Here is a 15,259-nt window from a genome sequence, read left to right on the forward strand (position 1 = left end):
TGGCAGTGATGGAGGCTGGCACCAAGGTCTGAAAGTCCTTAGGCCCAGCACCGGGTCCATTTCTTCTGGTTGGACACTGGGGGAATCTGCCCGCAGGGCTGTATCCTAAATGAAGCACTGGCAGGAACTGAATGGATTCACCAGCTGTTCTGTGAGGGAGTGCCTGTGAGGACAGGCGATATTATAGGTGGAAAGGACCTGTGAACAAGCCCGGCAGTGTTGATCTGAAGGGGGGACAGAGCAGGGCTACTGCTGTGGTTTTTGCTGAGATCTTTAGGACTAAGTGATTCTTACATTAAGGTGCCAAGTGGCCCCCTGAGGATGAAGAGTCCTGCTGGGAGAGCTACAGGAGACCTGAGGCTACACACCCCTCTCTACCTTTGCAATCTGTACATGTTAGAGAGGGGGGAGGAATGAAAGGAAAACAAGTCCTCACCACGCTAAAAAAAGGGCACTGTGGAGACAAAAGGATGATGGAGATGGATGGAGACGTTTTATTCTGACACATTACGGTTACAATGAGAACCTCCAAGTTTCAAGAGTTCAAATAAAAATAGAACTTTACAAATTAAAAAAAAATACAATTTATATACACCATAGAATTAGCTAACGTTACTGTATAAACAGTGCAAAGAGAAGAAGGAAGCTGCTACTGACGAGATGATCAAGGTCCACAAGCTGTGGCGTAATACTGCACATCACTGCTGTGGGGCCGCCAGGGTGCTGCTGGCCTTCCTGCAGGCTTTTTCATCCCCGAGGGCCATGTCAGTGCGTGACTTTGCATGAGAAATGTCATATGGTCAGCTGGGTCAAGCAAGCAAGTGTCCATCCCAGCCAGGAACTGTTAATGAAACGTAGCTGTTTTTATCGCTCAGTTGCTGAGTCGTGTCTGACTCTTTACACCGCCATGGACTGCAGCACACCAGGCTTCCCTGTCCTTCACTATCTCCCAGAGTTTGCTCAGATGCATGTCCACTGAGTTGGTGATGCTATCTAAACATCTCATCCTCTGTGGTCATGAGCAGTTATTTCTCAGAGCACAAAGGTCCCACAGTGGGGTGGGACTTGCTCCCTCCCCTGACACCTCAGCTGGGGAACATGACACCACCTCTAGCCAATCCCAAGCTTGGCCCCTGAGAATCTATTGAGGCCACATCCCTGGGAGGTGACCGTGCTGCAAACAGGCAAGATGTTGAAATGCAGGTTTCTAACTAACAGAAATCAAAGGAATGAGGCTGACAGTTAATTGTGTTACAAGTGGAGCTGTGCTAGTCTTTGGGCTTGTCTGGAAAGGGCAGACGCCAGGAGAGGACAATGACGTGCCATTCCAGAGGGGCTGGGTTTGGGTCTGATGCATCTGTTCAGGGGGAGGGAGGTGTCTGCATTCTGCCATCTATCTCTGGGCTGCACCGATGGGAACAAAATATCAGGTGACTTAAACACAACATGGTGTGCGGGAAGGATAAATTCCAGCAACACTCACCCAGGGCAGCCTCCCAGACAGCTGTATGACCCCGCCCCCTGAAGGTGGGAGGACCTCAGTCCTGCCAATTTCAGGAAGGGGAGAAAGGCAGCAAGAGGGGAGCAGGTTCCAGTTCTGGATGCTGCCTGAGAACAGTGGCAGCTGGCTGAACACCATCACACTTAGGAGGGCTTGCTCTTTTGTTCCTGGTGAGTTCCTCAATTACTTACTGGAATGTTCATCTGTGTTTCATAAGTCAAGTGCACCCAAGGGAGTCAAAAAATTTATATATCAAAGTCATGTTGATCAAAGAGATGAGAAAAAGGGAAGAACAGAGGGGCCCTAGTCACTGGGGACGATGTGGAAACAGCCCTTGGGTGCGGGTGTTGTTCCCTAGAGTGCGTGGAGCACAAGACCAGAGCTGGCAAAGCAGGGTGGGTACTCATCCCCAGGCTGAACAGCAGTCTTGGCAACAAAGCTGGGAGGCTCAGGGGAGAGAAAAGCCTTGCTGTGGCCTGGCACTAATGCCCTCTGGCAACTTCCATGATTAAAGAAAAAAAAAAAACGGGAACTAACTAAATGCAAACAGATGCCATCTTGAGTCTTCAAGCACATTTGCTGTGGGGCTGTCTAAAGGGATGGGAGGGAGGGAGGCTCCAGAGAGGGGGCTGTGTGTATATGTATATAATTATGACTGATTCAAGCTGTTAATACAGCAGAGACCAATACAACATTATAAAGCAATTGTCTTCCAATTTAAAAAAGAACAAAACATGCTGCTGAATGTAGAGAGAACAAAGAGGAAAGTAAGTGCAAATGCCTGACACACAGATGCTCATTCTGGGTGCCTGTTCAGAGATGACCAAACAGCCGAGAGGGAAACTGAGTCACAGAAACAGAGAGGGAGGCTTCCTATGTCTGACGCTAAAACCTTGGGGTGTGAGCTGGCAGGAAGCACCTCCCACTACCCATTAACCCTTCCTGAGGTTGCCGCTGCTGAGCCCCTCAGGAGGGTGGGGACGGCTGGCAGCAGGCGAGTGTGAGATGCTTATGAAGGGCAGACACCCTCTTCCTCAAATGAACACCTGCTGTGCGGTCACACTCGGGCTTTCTCAGCCACATCACGGACCCGCCCACATTCCTGGTTCAGGATTCACTCCCTCCCGTCTTATGAATAATGGCACTGTTCCCCAGGGTCAAGTGAAGCAGTTTTATCTAAGGGAGCCCTGCTTTTAGGGGTGATGCAAGGTCCTCTGGGCTGTGGCTGCTTCACCACGAAAAGGCAGGTAGAACTTGAGGAAGTTTAGTAATCTGATGGAGAGGAGAAGGACCGAGGTGAAAACACAGCACAAGGAGACCATGGGTAATCAGGAAATTAGAGAGAAAGCCGAAATGCTCAAAGCTGGGACAGGTGGAAATCTGACCCTGTCATCAGCTTTATCATAAAGTTCAGGGACCACGAGCAGGATTTAAACACTTTGTGCTTCTGGAGCTGGTGGTTCCAAGGAGGTTCACACCACAGGGGCCCCACCTCACACCCAGAAGAACTTCCCTTAAAATGAACTAGTGAAGGTGTCAACTTGAGTCTCAATGAGTTGGGGGGGGGGGTGCTCTCTGAAACATGGGTGGTTTTCTCAGGGCCCAATTCCTCATTCACTGAGTTCCGCAACTGGCATATCTCCCCCAACCCGTGTTTGCCTTGGCCAAAGCCCTTCCCATGATGCTTTAAGGCAACAGCTGGCTTCCCTAGGAAAGTGGCAAAGAGGAGGCGGGACACCTGCTCTGAGGGTCACCCTCCAGCGGGCAAGGCCTGACTCTCCTCTGGTCCTGGTGCTAGCAGGGACAGGGGCTGGGGCCTAGGTCGGCACTGGATGGAGGAACGCAGGAAGCAGAAAACGGGAAGATACTTGCTGAGCAGTGAGACAAGTCCAGGCTCTGATGGTCCCATACCACCCCCAGGATCTCTGACGGCAAAGTGTTCGATGACTGTAGGCTTTCCAAGCGAGTGGGTGACTGGGGATCTTCCGTGCCCGGGAACAGTCTGGCCAGCCGTGGTGGCGGAGCCCGAGCTGCTGCCCTCCAAGGCGGCTTCCGGAGAGGGCAGCCGGCACGCGGCTGTGAGGCTGAGCCTGAGCCCGCTGTCAGAGGGTCTGGTAGTGCTGCCGCAGCCGGGCCTGCAGAAACTCGTGCGTCAGGTTGTGTCGTGTGATGACCCCCACGATCTAGGACCAGGAAGAAAAGACCCAAGTCACCTGCAGAGTGAAACCCACTGGGAAGACAACTGACTGACTGAGTGAACAGAGCTTGCCCGGCCTGTCTCAGGCGGCAGGGCCAGAATCAGGTCTCGGAAGGACCAGGGCAGACCCGACAACACGATCAGGACGCTTGTTTCGAAGGGCACCTCATTTCTAGATGGAAACGAGATACAGAGAAAGCTCGGGATCGCAAGCTGGAAGCCAATGGGACAAATTCAGTCGCAGAGATTTGAGCTGGGCCAGCTGGAATCTGGACACTAATGTCTTCTTAAGCAGAGCTCACCATCTGTAGCTTCACAGCCACCACACCCAGCCGGCTTCACCATTCAGAACTACCTGAGTCACTGTGATATTGGATTTATAGTAAGAAAAATATATTTGGTCATCAGCCTAGTTTCTGGCACACAGCTCTTAAAACTCTCAGCACTTCCTAAGTGGTGAATAATAAGGGTGTCTTGTTATTCATAACAAGCCCCTTTCAACCACAGCTGAGTTTATGCTAATGTCGTCACTTCTGGGAAGCCTTTAAGGATGGAGGCTGGTTTCCCAGGGAACTAAGTGTATGACTAAGGGATTGGAGCTGTCAGCCCTACCTACCCGGTGGGGTGGGGGTGGGGGGCGGTGGGAAATGCTGAATCCATCGCCAATGGCCACAGATGTAATCAACCACACCTGTGACATGAAGCTTCTATTAAACCTGAACCACAGGGTTTGGAGAGCGTCCAGGCTGGTGAACCCGTGAGGTGATAGCAGGGTGCCCAGCCTGCCAGAGAGGAGGCAGAGCTCAGCCTCCCCTTCCCCCATCCCCTGCCCTGTGTATCTCTTCCATCTGCCCATTCCAGGTTATGGACTACAATCTATTATAAAAGAATACGAGGGGGTGCTTCCCTGGTGGCTCCGTGGTAAAGAATCTGCCTGGCAGTGCAGGAGACATGGGTTCAACCCCTGGTCTGGGAAGATCCCACAGGTCATGGATCAGCTAAGGCTGTGACCACTACCACTGAACATGTGCTTTAGAGCCCAGAAGCTGCAACCACTGAATCCCACCTGCCTAGAGCCTGTATTCTGCACAAGAGAAGCCACTGTAATGAGAAGCCCACGCACCACAACTAGAGAGTAGCCCCCCGCTCACCACAAACAGAGAAAAGCCTGTGCAGCAACAGACCCAGCACAGCCGATAAGTCAATAAATAATGAACAAATGAGTAAACAAATGACTGAATGAAGAAAGACATTAATGAAAGAATATGAGTAACTGTTGCTCTGAATTCTGTGAGCAGGGGGTCATGGGAACCTTCTATTTATAGCCAGTCAGTCAGGAGCACAGGTGACAACCTAGACTTTCTATTGAGAACCGAGGTGGGGGAGGGGTACGGTGAACCGTCTTTGGGGCTGAGCCCTTAACCCAAGGGACATGACACCATCCCCAGGTAGACAGTGTCAGGACTGAACTGAGTTGAGGACACCCAGCTGGTATCCAGAGAACTGCTTTGTGTAGGGAACCCACCCTCCTCCCTAAACCAGCAAAAGCAGCTCAGCAGAGCAGGAGAGTCCAGAAAACCAGGGGGTTCCACAGTCACTGCAGTGACTCATGTCTCACTGGGGTGGGTGTCCCAAAACTGTCAGCACAGCTGTGTTCCAAGGAACACGATTCCACCTCCAGCCACTAAACACATGTAAGGGCATGTATGCTATCGGGGTTCTGCTGGGTAGCCCTCATTTTGGAGAAGCGTCATTTCCTGCAAGGCAGCTAGGGGGCACTGACTGAAAGCCTCAGAAAGGTGACCATTACAGTGACTGTAAAAAAAAAAATCTGCCTGCAATGCTGGAGACACGGGGCAGGAGACCTGCGTGTGAGCCCCGGGTTGGGAAGATCCCCTGGAGAAGGAAATGGCAATCCACTCCCGTATTCTTGCCTGGGAAATCCCATGGACAGAGGAGCCTGGCAGGCTACAGTCCATGGGGTCACAAAGAGCTGGACACGACTGAGTGAATAACACACTCACATTTTCACTTTCACAGTGAAATTTAACTAAATATCCCACCACAGAGAACTGAGTAAGTGACCAGGCAACTGTACAACAGAATGCTCTTGAGCCATTAAAATGTCCTAAAGGAATACTTTTTGCCATGGAAAGTCATTTCCCATAGATTCATTGAAAAATTAAGATATGAAACAGTACAGGCACTGGTAACGTTTTCACTGAAACTTGACATACAAAGTCTCTTACTCCTAGATGCAGAAGAAAAAACAAGAGATACTTTAAAAAATTAACATGGCTGCCTCTATAGAGATTTTTTTTTTTTAATCTATAGTTTCACACTTTTCTACAATCAAATACTGCTGTAGTAAGAAAAAAAATGAAGTTCTAAGAAGAAAAAAATGGAAAAATCTGTAATAATAATTAGGTAGGTAGTTTATCTTTTAACACTCTCTTGAGTAGTTTGCCTGAAATTCTCTCATTTAGTGTTATAAATTCCCGTAACAGGTAGGGAACTGACCCCCTTCCCATAAGAAGGCACCACCAAGTCCAACGAGAAGAGAAAGATTTTAGGATATAGAGAGGTTTGTTGTTTAGTTGCTAAGCTGTGTCCCACTCTTTTGTGAGTCCATGGGCTGTAGCCTGCCAGGCTCCTCTGTCCATGGAATTCTCCAGGCAAGAATACTGGAGTGGGATGCCATTTCCTTCTCCAGGGGATCTGTACCACTCAGGGATTGAACTCGCGTTGCCTGCACTGGCCGATGGATCCTTTACCACTGAGGCCCCAGGGAAGCTCCAGGCCTAAGCTTTCCTGTTCCACAGAAAGGAAGACCAGTGTGACACTGGCTCCACCTGCCAGCCACACAGGAGACCACATGTAGGAAACACCCAGGAGGCCAAAGGGGAAGGTTTCGGAAGCTGCTTCTCTCCCGCCCACCCCTCCGCCCCTCACTTTTGCTGGGGGAGCGCAGAGCAGGTTGAGTTTGAGGGGCACCCCTGTGGGGTTCTGCTGCTCCTCCTATAGCGCTGAGCTTAGAGGCTCCCCTCCAGGAGACACAGCCTCACAGGTTCTGACTCACCTCGCCCACCGCATTTACCACTGGCAGATGCCGCAGGCCCATCGTCCTGAACAGGTTGAACACTTGGGAGACGTGGGTGTTGGGCGAAACAGTGAAGGGTGCGGGGTTCATGTATGGGGTGACGTCCTGCAGAGGAGACAACATGGTGACCCACAGCCAGTCCTGCCTGCCCAAGATGTGACTCTAGCCACGCAGACGAGGAGCAGGCCGTGCGGGATGGGCCCTCAGCCTCCTCACCCAGCCCCGGCCCCCAGGGAAGCCCTGCTCACCACAATCATGCGCGGGTTCAGCAGGGTCAGGTCCAGGTCGTGGATGTCGGGGTACCTCGGGTAATCCTCAGCCATCTCGGCGTAGGAGAGGCGTGGCTGGCTGGCACTCTGCAATCCCAACCCAGACACTGTCCTTTGCACTGGATGTGGCCGCTGGTGGAGCCACGTTTAGGGGACCCTCCCTCAATGTCTGAGAGCCAGGCGGGCAGTGCAGGGCCAGGACAGGTGCTCTGGAGTGAGACCTCCTGCTCCAAAGCCATTTCTCGGCCAATTCCCTAGCTGTGTCCCCTGGGCGGGTCTCCTAACTTCTCTGAACGTCCCTTTCATCTGTAGAACAGATGTGAGCTATTCTAGAGTTTCAGTGAGAAAAGTGCTAATAGTAGCTGTAGCTGTAGCGACTTGAGTCCCCTAAAAGATTCGTCTGCATTCTAATGCCTAGAATCTGTGAATGTAGCCTTCTTGGAAAAGAGGCTTTTACAGATGTAGTCAAGGTAAAATGAGGTCACGTGGAGGAGGGTGGGCCCCAAACCCAGGGACTGGTGTCCTGCTAAAAGAGGCGAGGGCACAGAGGGAGGGCCGGGTAACAAAGAGGCAGACACAATTGATGGCCCTCCAGCCAGGGCAGGCCGAGGGCACCCACCACAAATGAGGAAGGCAAGAATCCTCTCCTGGAGCCTTCAGAGGAAGCACAGCCCGGCCGACCGGGCGTTCTGTCCCAGGGCCTTCAAAACCAAGCAAGGACACACTGCTGTTGCTGGAAGCATCTGAGGGGCCCGCCTGTGGGATTTTGCCCAGTTTGCAGCGACTGCAAACAGCAGCCCCAGGAAAGTCAGCCCAGTAAAGTCACAAGGGAGCTTTACCACTATTCCTGCATCCTGAGTCTTCTGGACTTTCCCTCAGCTCTCAAGGCCGCTGACCGTCACAGGGCACCGAGACCATCAGCTCTCAGGCCAGTCACCACTCCTCCCCAATCTTCTTCCCCTTCCCTCCCCTTGGCCCACGGTCTTTGCTGTCCACCGCTGACCCCCAGGGCTTCCTCAGGCCAGCACTGGTGGCTTCTGTCTGCAGGCGAGGCCCTGTATAGTCTGGCCTGCTTCATTCCTCCAACTCTCGTCCCTTGGGCCATTCCAGTGAGGTTGGGCCTCCCACATGCCATACCCCCAAGCCTGAGCTACTCCATCCGTGGCCCTTCCTGTCCTGCCCACGTGAGTTGCTCTTCTGCAGGCTAGTCAGACCATGGGTAACCTCAGGCTGGCTGCCCACGGGCAAGACCCAAAGGAAAATTAGTTTGGGAACTAGGTCTCTGTGTGAGTTTTTCAGGCTCCATCTGAAGGGGTGAAGTGTGTTGCAGGTCACTATATGGACCACTTTGAACACACATAAACCAAAGCAAAGAAAAGACTACAGGGAAATGAACAAGAACAAAGGCATTTCTTTGGATAACACGTGTAACAAAGTGCATACATGGCAGAAATTGAAGTGTAGAAATTATATTAAAAGGCTACTGGCTAGAAGGACACTTAACAACAGATGCAGAGACTAAGGGGCAAGGCCCTGGAGGGACTCTGAGCCCTGCTCAGCATAGGGCAGCGGGGATTGCACGCACTGCTCAACAGCAGGTGTGGGGACTGGGTTCCAAGCACCCTCATGCTTTCCAGAGGCCTGGTGTGGACAAGAAGGGAGACTCACCGACTGGCTTTCAGAGTAACAGACTCCTCGGACGAGCAGGGTGACGAGCTGCGAGCGCAGGATCAGGCCGTGGAAGGTCAGCGGGCGGAAGCGTTCCTCCATGGTCCAGTCTTCGCTCGGGGACTGGTCAGGGTATAGGTTGGGGTAGGGGGTGTATCTGTTATACAAAAACCAGACGCTGCCTAGGACACCCTCAGCAGGACCGTGTCCCGTCCACAGCCCCAAGCCCCGCCCGCACTCCCAGGGATGGCCCCGGGCGAGGGGCCCCCTCACCTCCGCTCCAGCATCTGCTGCAGGAGATCCTCCTTCTCGCCTGGCTCCTCAGAGGTCACATGCTCATCGCACATGTTGCGCAGCTCACTGGATGGGTAGGACTTCATGGACTGGCTTCGCCGGCGCTGCTCGCCGGCGCGGGTGAGGATGCTGGACTTCTGAGGATGGGAAGGGGCAGTGATGACAGACTGCTGCTCAAGGGCGGGCTAGCATCCACTCAGGGGAGGAGGTGGGTGACCCTGAGGGTCAAAAGGCACAGGCCCACACCAGAACAGCAAGAAACCTGCATGGCGGCTCAGAGACTTGTGATTCAAGGAGCCTCCTGGAGCCCAAGGTTTCTGCCGGCTCCACGGCCCGACTCCTTTGATGTGGGGACAGCAAGGCAGTGCTCCCACGTCATATCTCTGCAGGCCTGTCAACTGATGTGCCCCCAACCTCCAAAGCCAAGGGTGGGCACGTGGCCCAAGTGAGGCAGTGGGACCCTCCCTCAATGCTGATGCCTCCTGGTACCCACAGAGGAGCCGCCAGCCACCTGCTCATCCAGGGTGCACCATGCCTGGTTCCTCAGCTTCCCTGTCTGTCCCACAGCTTCCTACGAACGTCTTTCTTAAGTAGGTCAAAGCCCACTGTTGGCAATTCAGAACCCTCTCTGGGACAACCTGCACTGAATGCTAACCACTGCTGATTAAAACCAGGCTTCCCTGGTGGCTCATATGGTAAAGAATCTGGCTGCATTGTGGGAGAGACGGGTTCGATCCCTCCATCAGGAAGATCCCCTGAAGAAGGGAACGGCTCCCCACTCCAGTATTCTTGCCTGGAAAATCCCATGGACTGAGGAGCCTGGTAGGCTGATTAAAACCACCACTTATCCACAGGCTTGCTGGAGTGAGAATGCACACACATCCTGATGGCCTAACGAAGTCCTTACTCCCTGTCCAGTCCTTACTCACTGTCGCGTATGATGACAAGAATGCTGACTTTCTCAAGAGCCAACCAGGGCCACCCTGTATACAGGGTACGACAAGCATGGGGTCAGTGTGTGTGTCAGGGAACCACTTGTCCATGGTCCACCCCTCCTCCAGGATCACTTTCTTTACCTTGAATTTGATGTTGTTACTGATGAGCTGGTTGCCCTTCATGAACTCCCTCTCGTTGCCCCGGTTCTCTGTGACCACCGGGAAGGCGTGGTGGACGGTGGTGCGTAGGATGCTGACCAGGGACTGGATGCGGGTGTGCGGGTAGACGTAGGTCAGATTGGGCTCCATGATGTCGCTGGCTCGCAGTCTGCGGGAGGGAGAGAAGTGGTCCAGCCTCACGACGGAGCCCGTGGCACTGGGAGCAGCCGTGACATAGCCATGCTCCCTCTCCGTACTGCCTGGACCACCAGGGTCCCTCTTCTGAACCACCTCCAGCCGATCCTTGAACACACGTGTTTCTTGGTACTCCCATCCCCTTCATATGCACTGTTCCCTGTGCCTGGAATATGCTCTTCCCTGCCTTGTCAGATGGGTGGGCCAAGACCCTCATCTCTATACAAACGCCCCCTCACCATGAACCCCATCCGCTTGCCCAGGGTTTTGGCCATCCCTCCTCAGCACCCCATGGCACATGTCATGTATCACCATTGAACTGCTAATGACACGGGAATTAAAATGAAAATCTTTGGGTGTCCCTTTAGACCAGGGATGGCAACTATCACCCACAGGTCCAATCTGGTCATGCTTGCTCATTTACATGTTGTCCACGGGTGCTTCTGCACTAAAATGGTAGAACTGGATAACTGTGATAGAGACCACATAGCCTGCAACGTTGGAAATACTGACTGGCTGGTCCTTTCTGGAAGCTGGCTGACTCCTACGGGACAGACTTTAAGCACCTCACGTGATTCCAGACATGAGAGGCCTGATGGATAAGCTGGTGTTTATGCCCAGAGGAGTCACCGCTGATAGACAACTCTTCACTGGGCACACGTGAGGCAGCTTGCTGTCACTCACAAGGATCGGACGCTTAAACATTCAATCGTAACACTTCCTGTTTCACTAGAATGCCACAGCGGCTGAACAGTCCATGAAGCGACCCTGCCCACCCCAGCCTCCAGCCCACGGGGCCACTCCACTCTCCAGCAAACACGTGGGGACAAACGTGCTTGCCACAGTTACTTACCTTCTTCCAACCCAAGAATCTGTACTACTACCCCCTGATACAAAAGTTCCTGGGCCCTAGACTCTATAAATTCTGGAACTAGGACACAAAGAGAAATCCTGGCCTTACTTGTCCATTTCCACCTCTGTCTCCCATTCTAGCAGCGGCACGCCGCGCAGGCCCACGTGGATGTCATAAATGCCTTTATTGAAAAAGTCCCCTGTCCATTTGGCCACCTGAAATACAAAGGAAAGGCTTAAAAATAGGCTGCTGTGGGGGGAACTGGGCCCTGAACCTGAACGAGGCCTAGAAGGGGCGCACTCACCATCAGGGTGATCATAATGGGAAGACCATAAGTGATCTCGTTGGTAGACTCAATCAAGATGACCGTGAGACTGATGGTCATGCGGACGACCCCACCCAAGAAAGCCGCAGCACCAATCAAGGCAAAGGTCCCGGAGTAGATATGGCCCAATCCAATGTAGCTGGTGAAGAAACAGACCGAGAACATGGCTCAGAATCACACAGTGTGTGGTGGGGTGAGGGTAGTTCAGTCGCTAAGACATGTCGGACTATTGAGATCCTACAGACTATGGCCCGCCAGGCGCCTCTGTCCACAGGATTTCCCAGGCGAGAATACTGGAGTGGGTTGCCATTTCCTTCTCCAGGGAATCTTCCCGACCCAGGGATCAAACCCAGGTCTCCTGCACTGCAGGTGGATTCTTTACTGTTGAGCCTCCGGGGAAGCCATGTGGGAAGCTATGATTCCTACACATGTGCATACGTGCGCACGCGCACACACACACACACACACACATGCACAGAGTACCTTTTGAGGACATTGGCAACTAAACGTCCAAAAGCAGCTCCACACAGCAGAGAAGGCACGAAAAGGCCACTTGGAACAGAAATGCCGTAAGTCCAACACGCAAGTGAGAAATAGAGGACGAAGAACAAGGCCAAAGTGACGGGGCTAAATGTACCTGCCAAGCAAGAGCAGACTGACCTGAGTCCACCAAGATGCTTACCAAGGCCTCCCAGACCAGCCAGCTCCCACCAGGTCCTACTGCATCCTGTCCGGTTCACCTCCAGTGCTGGAGGCAGAAAGCCTATCTTTGTCTGGGGTAATGTCACCAACAAAAAGCCCTGTTCTTGCTCAAAATTAGGCGTAAGCCAAGCTGTGTCTGAGGGTAAACGGAAGGGGCGGGTGAATAATCATTTGTACCTGCCCCAAAGCCCAGCCCCTGAGACTCACTATCCTGGTGGAAAAGCTGAAGGATGGCAGACTCCTGGGGATTGAAGAAGAGGGTGGCCATGTCATTGTAGGTCTCGTTGGGACAAAAAAAGGTCTTGATACTTGAATTCACATCTTCTGATGTGACCTGAGAAACAAGAATCAAAAAGTCAAACACAGGTCCCTGACCAGGGCACTTGAGATTTCAACTGGGACGTCTCCAGAGAGGTTGCAGCAAACCTGGCATGCAAGCTTTACTCATAATAAAACAGGTAGCAAAAGTAGATTGAGATCCAAAAGCAGCCAACTGTGATACTGTATTCCTCAGATTTTGAGAAAGAATCAGGATGATGGCCCTTATTCATCCACAGCTGCAACAAAAATATAACTATACCCAAGATTCACTGTAGGTCTGGCTCAGTGCTACTTCTGTCAGAGGCACTGGGGGAAGCCTGGCCCCCAGGGACCACGGACCGTGGAGGACGAGGTAGAGGCCTGACAAGAGGCCCAGAGTGGTCAGGTGGCTGCAGAGGAGAGTGGGCACTGTGTACCTAAGCCCAGCTTTGTTCCAAGTGGAAAAAGCCTCTGCCCCGAGTTTGCTGCAGAAGAAACCTGTGTCTATGAGGCCTACTGCAGATACCTTGCTCCTGGCTTCCTATCCCTCACCTGGCTGAACAAAACCCAAGTTGGGAAAAGACGGGATTTCTTCACATCCCAGCCCTCTTACCCCCTTCATCATCTTGTGTGAGCAGATGAGAGCCTGGCACTGCTAGACTCATCAGTGCGGTGTTTGTTTTCTGGCTGCTGGTGTTCAGCAGCACAGGGGGTGAACCTCATACCTGTCCCTGGGCAAACAACTAATGGGTGTTACTGCAAAGCTAACTGAGGAGACGGATCGTTCCTGGATCCCATTCTATCAATGATACTGTAGAGATGCCCTTACGTGGACACTGTAATGATAGCAGGCCATGGGCTAGTATAATTCTACAAGGTGCGCCTGGCTGGGCAACAGCCCAATGAAGGCTGCTGCAGGAAACAGGGAGCGCCCCCTATGGGCAGAACCTGGCATGGAGGAGAAGGCAACTGGGATGTGTGTGCACAGTTGTCGAGGGTGGACAAGCTGAGGAAACAGCTTAATAACCAACAATGCAATGTTTCCCCAACTTAGGTCTGGATGAACCCAGTGCTGAAGGCGCTCTGGAAAGAGTCCTGTGGTCAAGCGCATAGAGGAGCATCACTGCACTTGCTGGAAATCAGTGTATCTGCAACGAGCAGGGAACAGGCTCCATGATCAGACAGACCCAACATGCACCCTGTCACCCTCCTATGACTTCAGGAAAGGTACTCCATTTCGTGAAGCTTCCGTTTCCTCATCTGTAACAGGGGAATGACACCTATCTCAGGCTACCTATTACTAGCTGACTGGTCTTGGGCAAGACCTCAGTTTGCCTCAGTTTTCTCATCTGTCAAGTGGGGACAATACTAGCCAGAGTGGCCATGGTAAAAACTAAGTGAGGTCATGGGTGTGCAGTGCTTAGTGGAGCACCTGGCACACGAAGAACACGCCGAACATTCCTAACACTTACTGGAACTTTAAAGGCCCGGAGAAGTCCTGTGTTTAAGAAACCTACTTAGGCCTGGTTATCTCATTTGACCACAGAATCTGTTTCCATTTGTTTGCTCTTGAATCGTGTATAAATGCTCCTTAGAACACACTTTGGAAAGTATTGGCCTGGAAAGGAGGTGGTCTTGGGGAATAACCATCAACCGGGATCAACAGATTTTTCCTGTGAAAAGCCAGAGAGTAACTATTTTAGGCTTTGCAAGCCACATATAGTCTCTAGTGCATGTTCTTCTGGCTTTCCTTTCCCAACTCTTAGAACTGTAAAAACCATTTTTAGCTCGGGGGCTACACAATAACAAGCAGTTGCCAAGGGCTAGATGTGGTCCATGGACCATAGTTTACTGACCTCTGATTGAGTATATTCTAGCCATTTAGTGTTCCTGGGGACATGGAAGATGCAGCCGTTCTAGACAAAAGCCCAAAGGGGCTCGGAGGGACTCCAGTAGCTCCCCAGGGGCCATTAAGACATGTACTGAGAGAACCTCCAGCCTCCACCCTAGGGTTCACTCTTAGACCCAACACACATTGTAAACTAAGCTCCAATGCCTACCTCACTGTGGGGGTCGGGGGAGAGACAGGAGTCCCCTCTATGATGACCAGGACTGTTCACAAAAGTGAAAAAGAGCCAGTTTGGTGAACACCCTCTCTTAGGTAAAATGACAGCTACGAACCCCAGCCCACCCCCATCCCCCACCCAGCAATCTGACTCAGGTGTGGAACAGTGAACCGATGCACCTACTGGCTCTCAACAGAGGCACGTCGTACATTCTCGATGCTTCGTCTCTGTGGACGTAGGACAAGGGCAGCAGGTGCACAGGGGGTTACCTGGAGCGGGATGGAGTCATTCCCGACTTGAGCCGCAGAAGTCACCTGGCGGCATTCTCCCAACACCATGGAGGCCACAAACACCACCACGGTGGTCACCAGGGTCACCAGGAGGCTCTCCAAGACTCTAGGGGGCAAGCACAGCTGTTAGCATGGGTCACAAAGCTACCTGGTCTTGGGAACTTGAAACTGCCTACCCCCAACCCTCCCTGCCCCAGAGCACGCAGAGCTGCCCCTGGGCAGTCAGCACACGCGCAGAATGTATCAGCGGCTTGCTGTGTTCCAGCAATCTCTATGTACAAATCTGTACAGGTGGTAGTGGCGAGGCTGCTGCGGCCACATCATCTCTCTCCAAGGAATGAACGGCTTCCCACTTTAAGTCCCAGGTGAGAGTCTCATGACAGCGCAACCCTTGGCGGGGCCGAT

General features: G+C 52.5%; 1 protein-coding gene across 5 annotated transcripts in view; it reads right to left on the bottom strand.

The window, feature by feature from the left end:
* Window positions 1-471: 471 nt before the first annotated feature.
* Window positions 472-15,259, bottom strand: part of CLCN6 (chloride voltage-gated channel 6) — a 34,057-nt gene continuing 19,269 nt past the window's right edge. For 2 of the 5 annotated variants that reach the window (XM_019976205.2, XM_070768219.1), the window contains exons 13-23: window positions 14,834-14,960; window positions 12,406-12,532; window positions 11,980-12,133; window positions 11,476-11,635; window positions 11,280-11,386; window positions 10,106-10,292; window positions 9,009-9,166; window positions 8,736-8,892; window positions 7,047-7,154; window positions 6,778-6,903; window positions 472-3,684 (exon numbers count right to left, since the gene is read on the bottom strand). In XM_019976205.2, the coding sequence (XP_019831764.1) occupies window positions 3,604-3,684; window positions 6,778-6,903; window positions 7,047-7,154; window positions 8,736-8,892; window positions 9,009-9,166; window positions 10,106-10,292; window positions 11,280-11,386; window positions 11,476-11,635; window positions 11,980-12,133; window positions 12,406-12,532; window positions 14,834-14,960 (1,492 nt within the window). In that variant the 3' untranslated portion in view covers window positions 472-3,603. The other 3 variants (XR_002182452.2, XR_011560805.1, XM_070768220.1) reach the window with 3 other exon arrangements.

This window comes from Bos indicus, chromosome 16, assembly GCF_029378745.1.
Source record: "Bos indicus isolate NIAB-ARS_2022 breed Sahiwal x Tharparkar chromosome 16, NIAB-ARS_B.indTharparkar_mat_pri_1.0, whole genome shotgun sequence".
NCBI lineage: Eukaryota > Metazoa > Chordata > Mammalia > Artiodactyla > Bovidae > Bos > Bos indicus.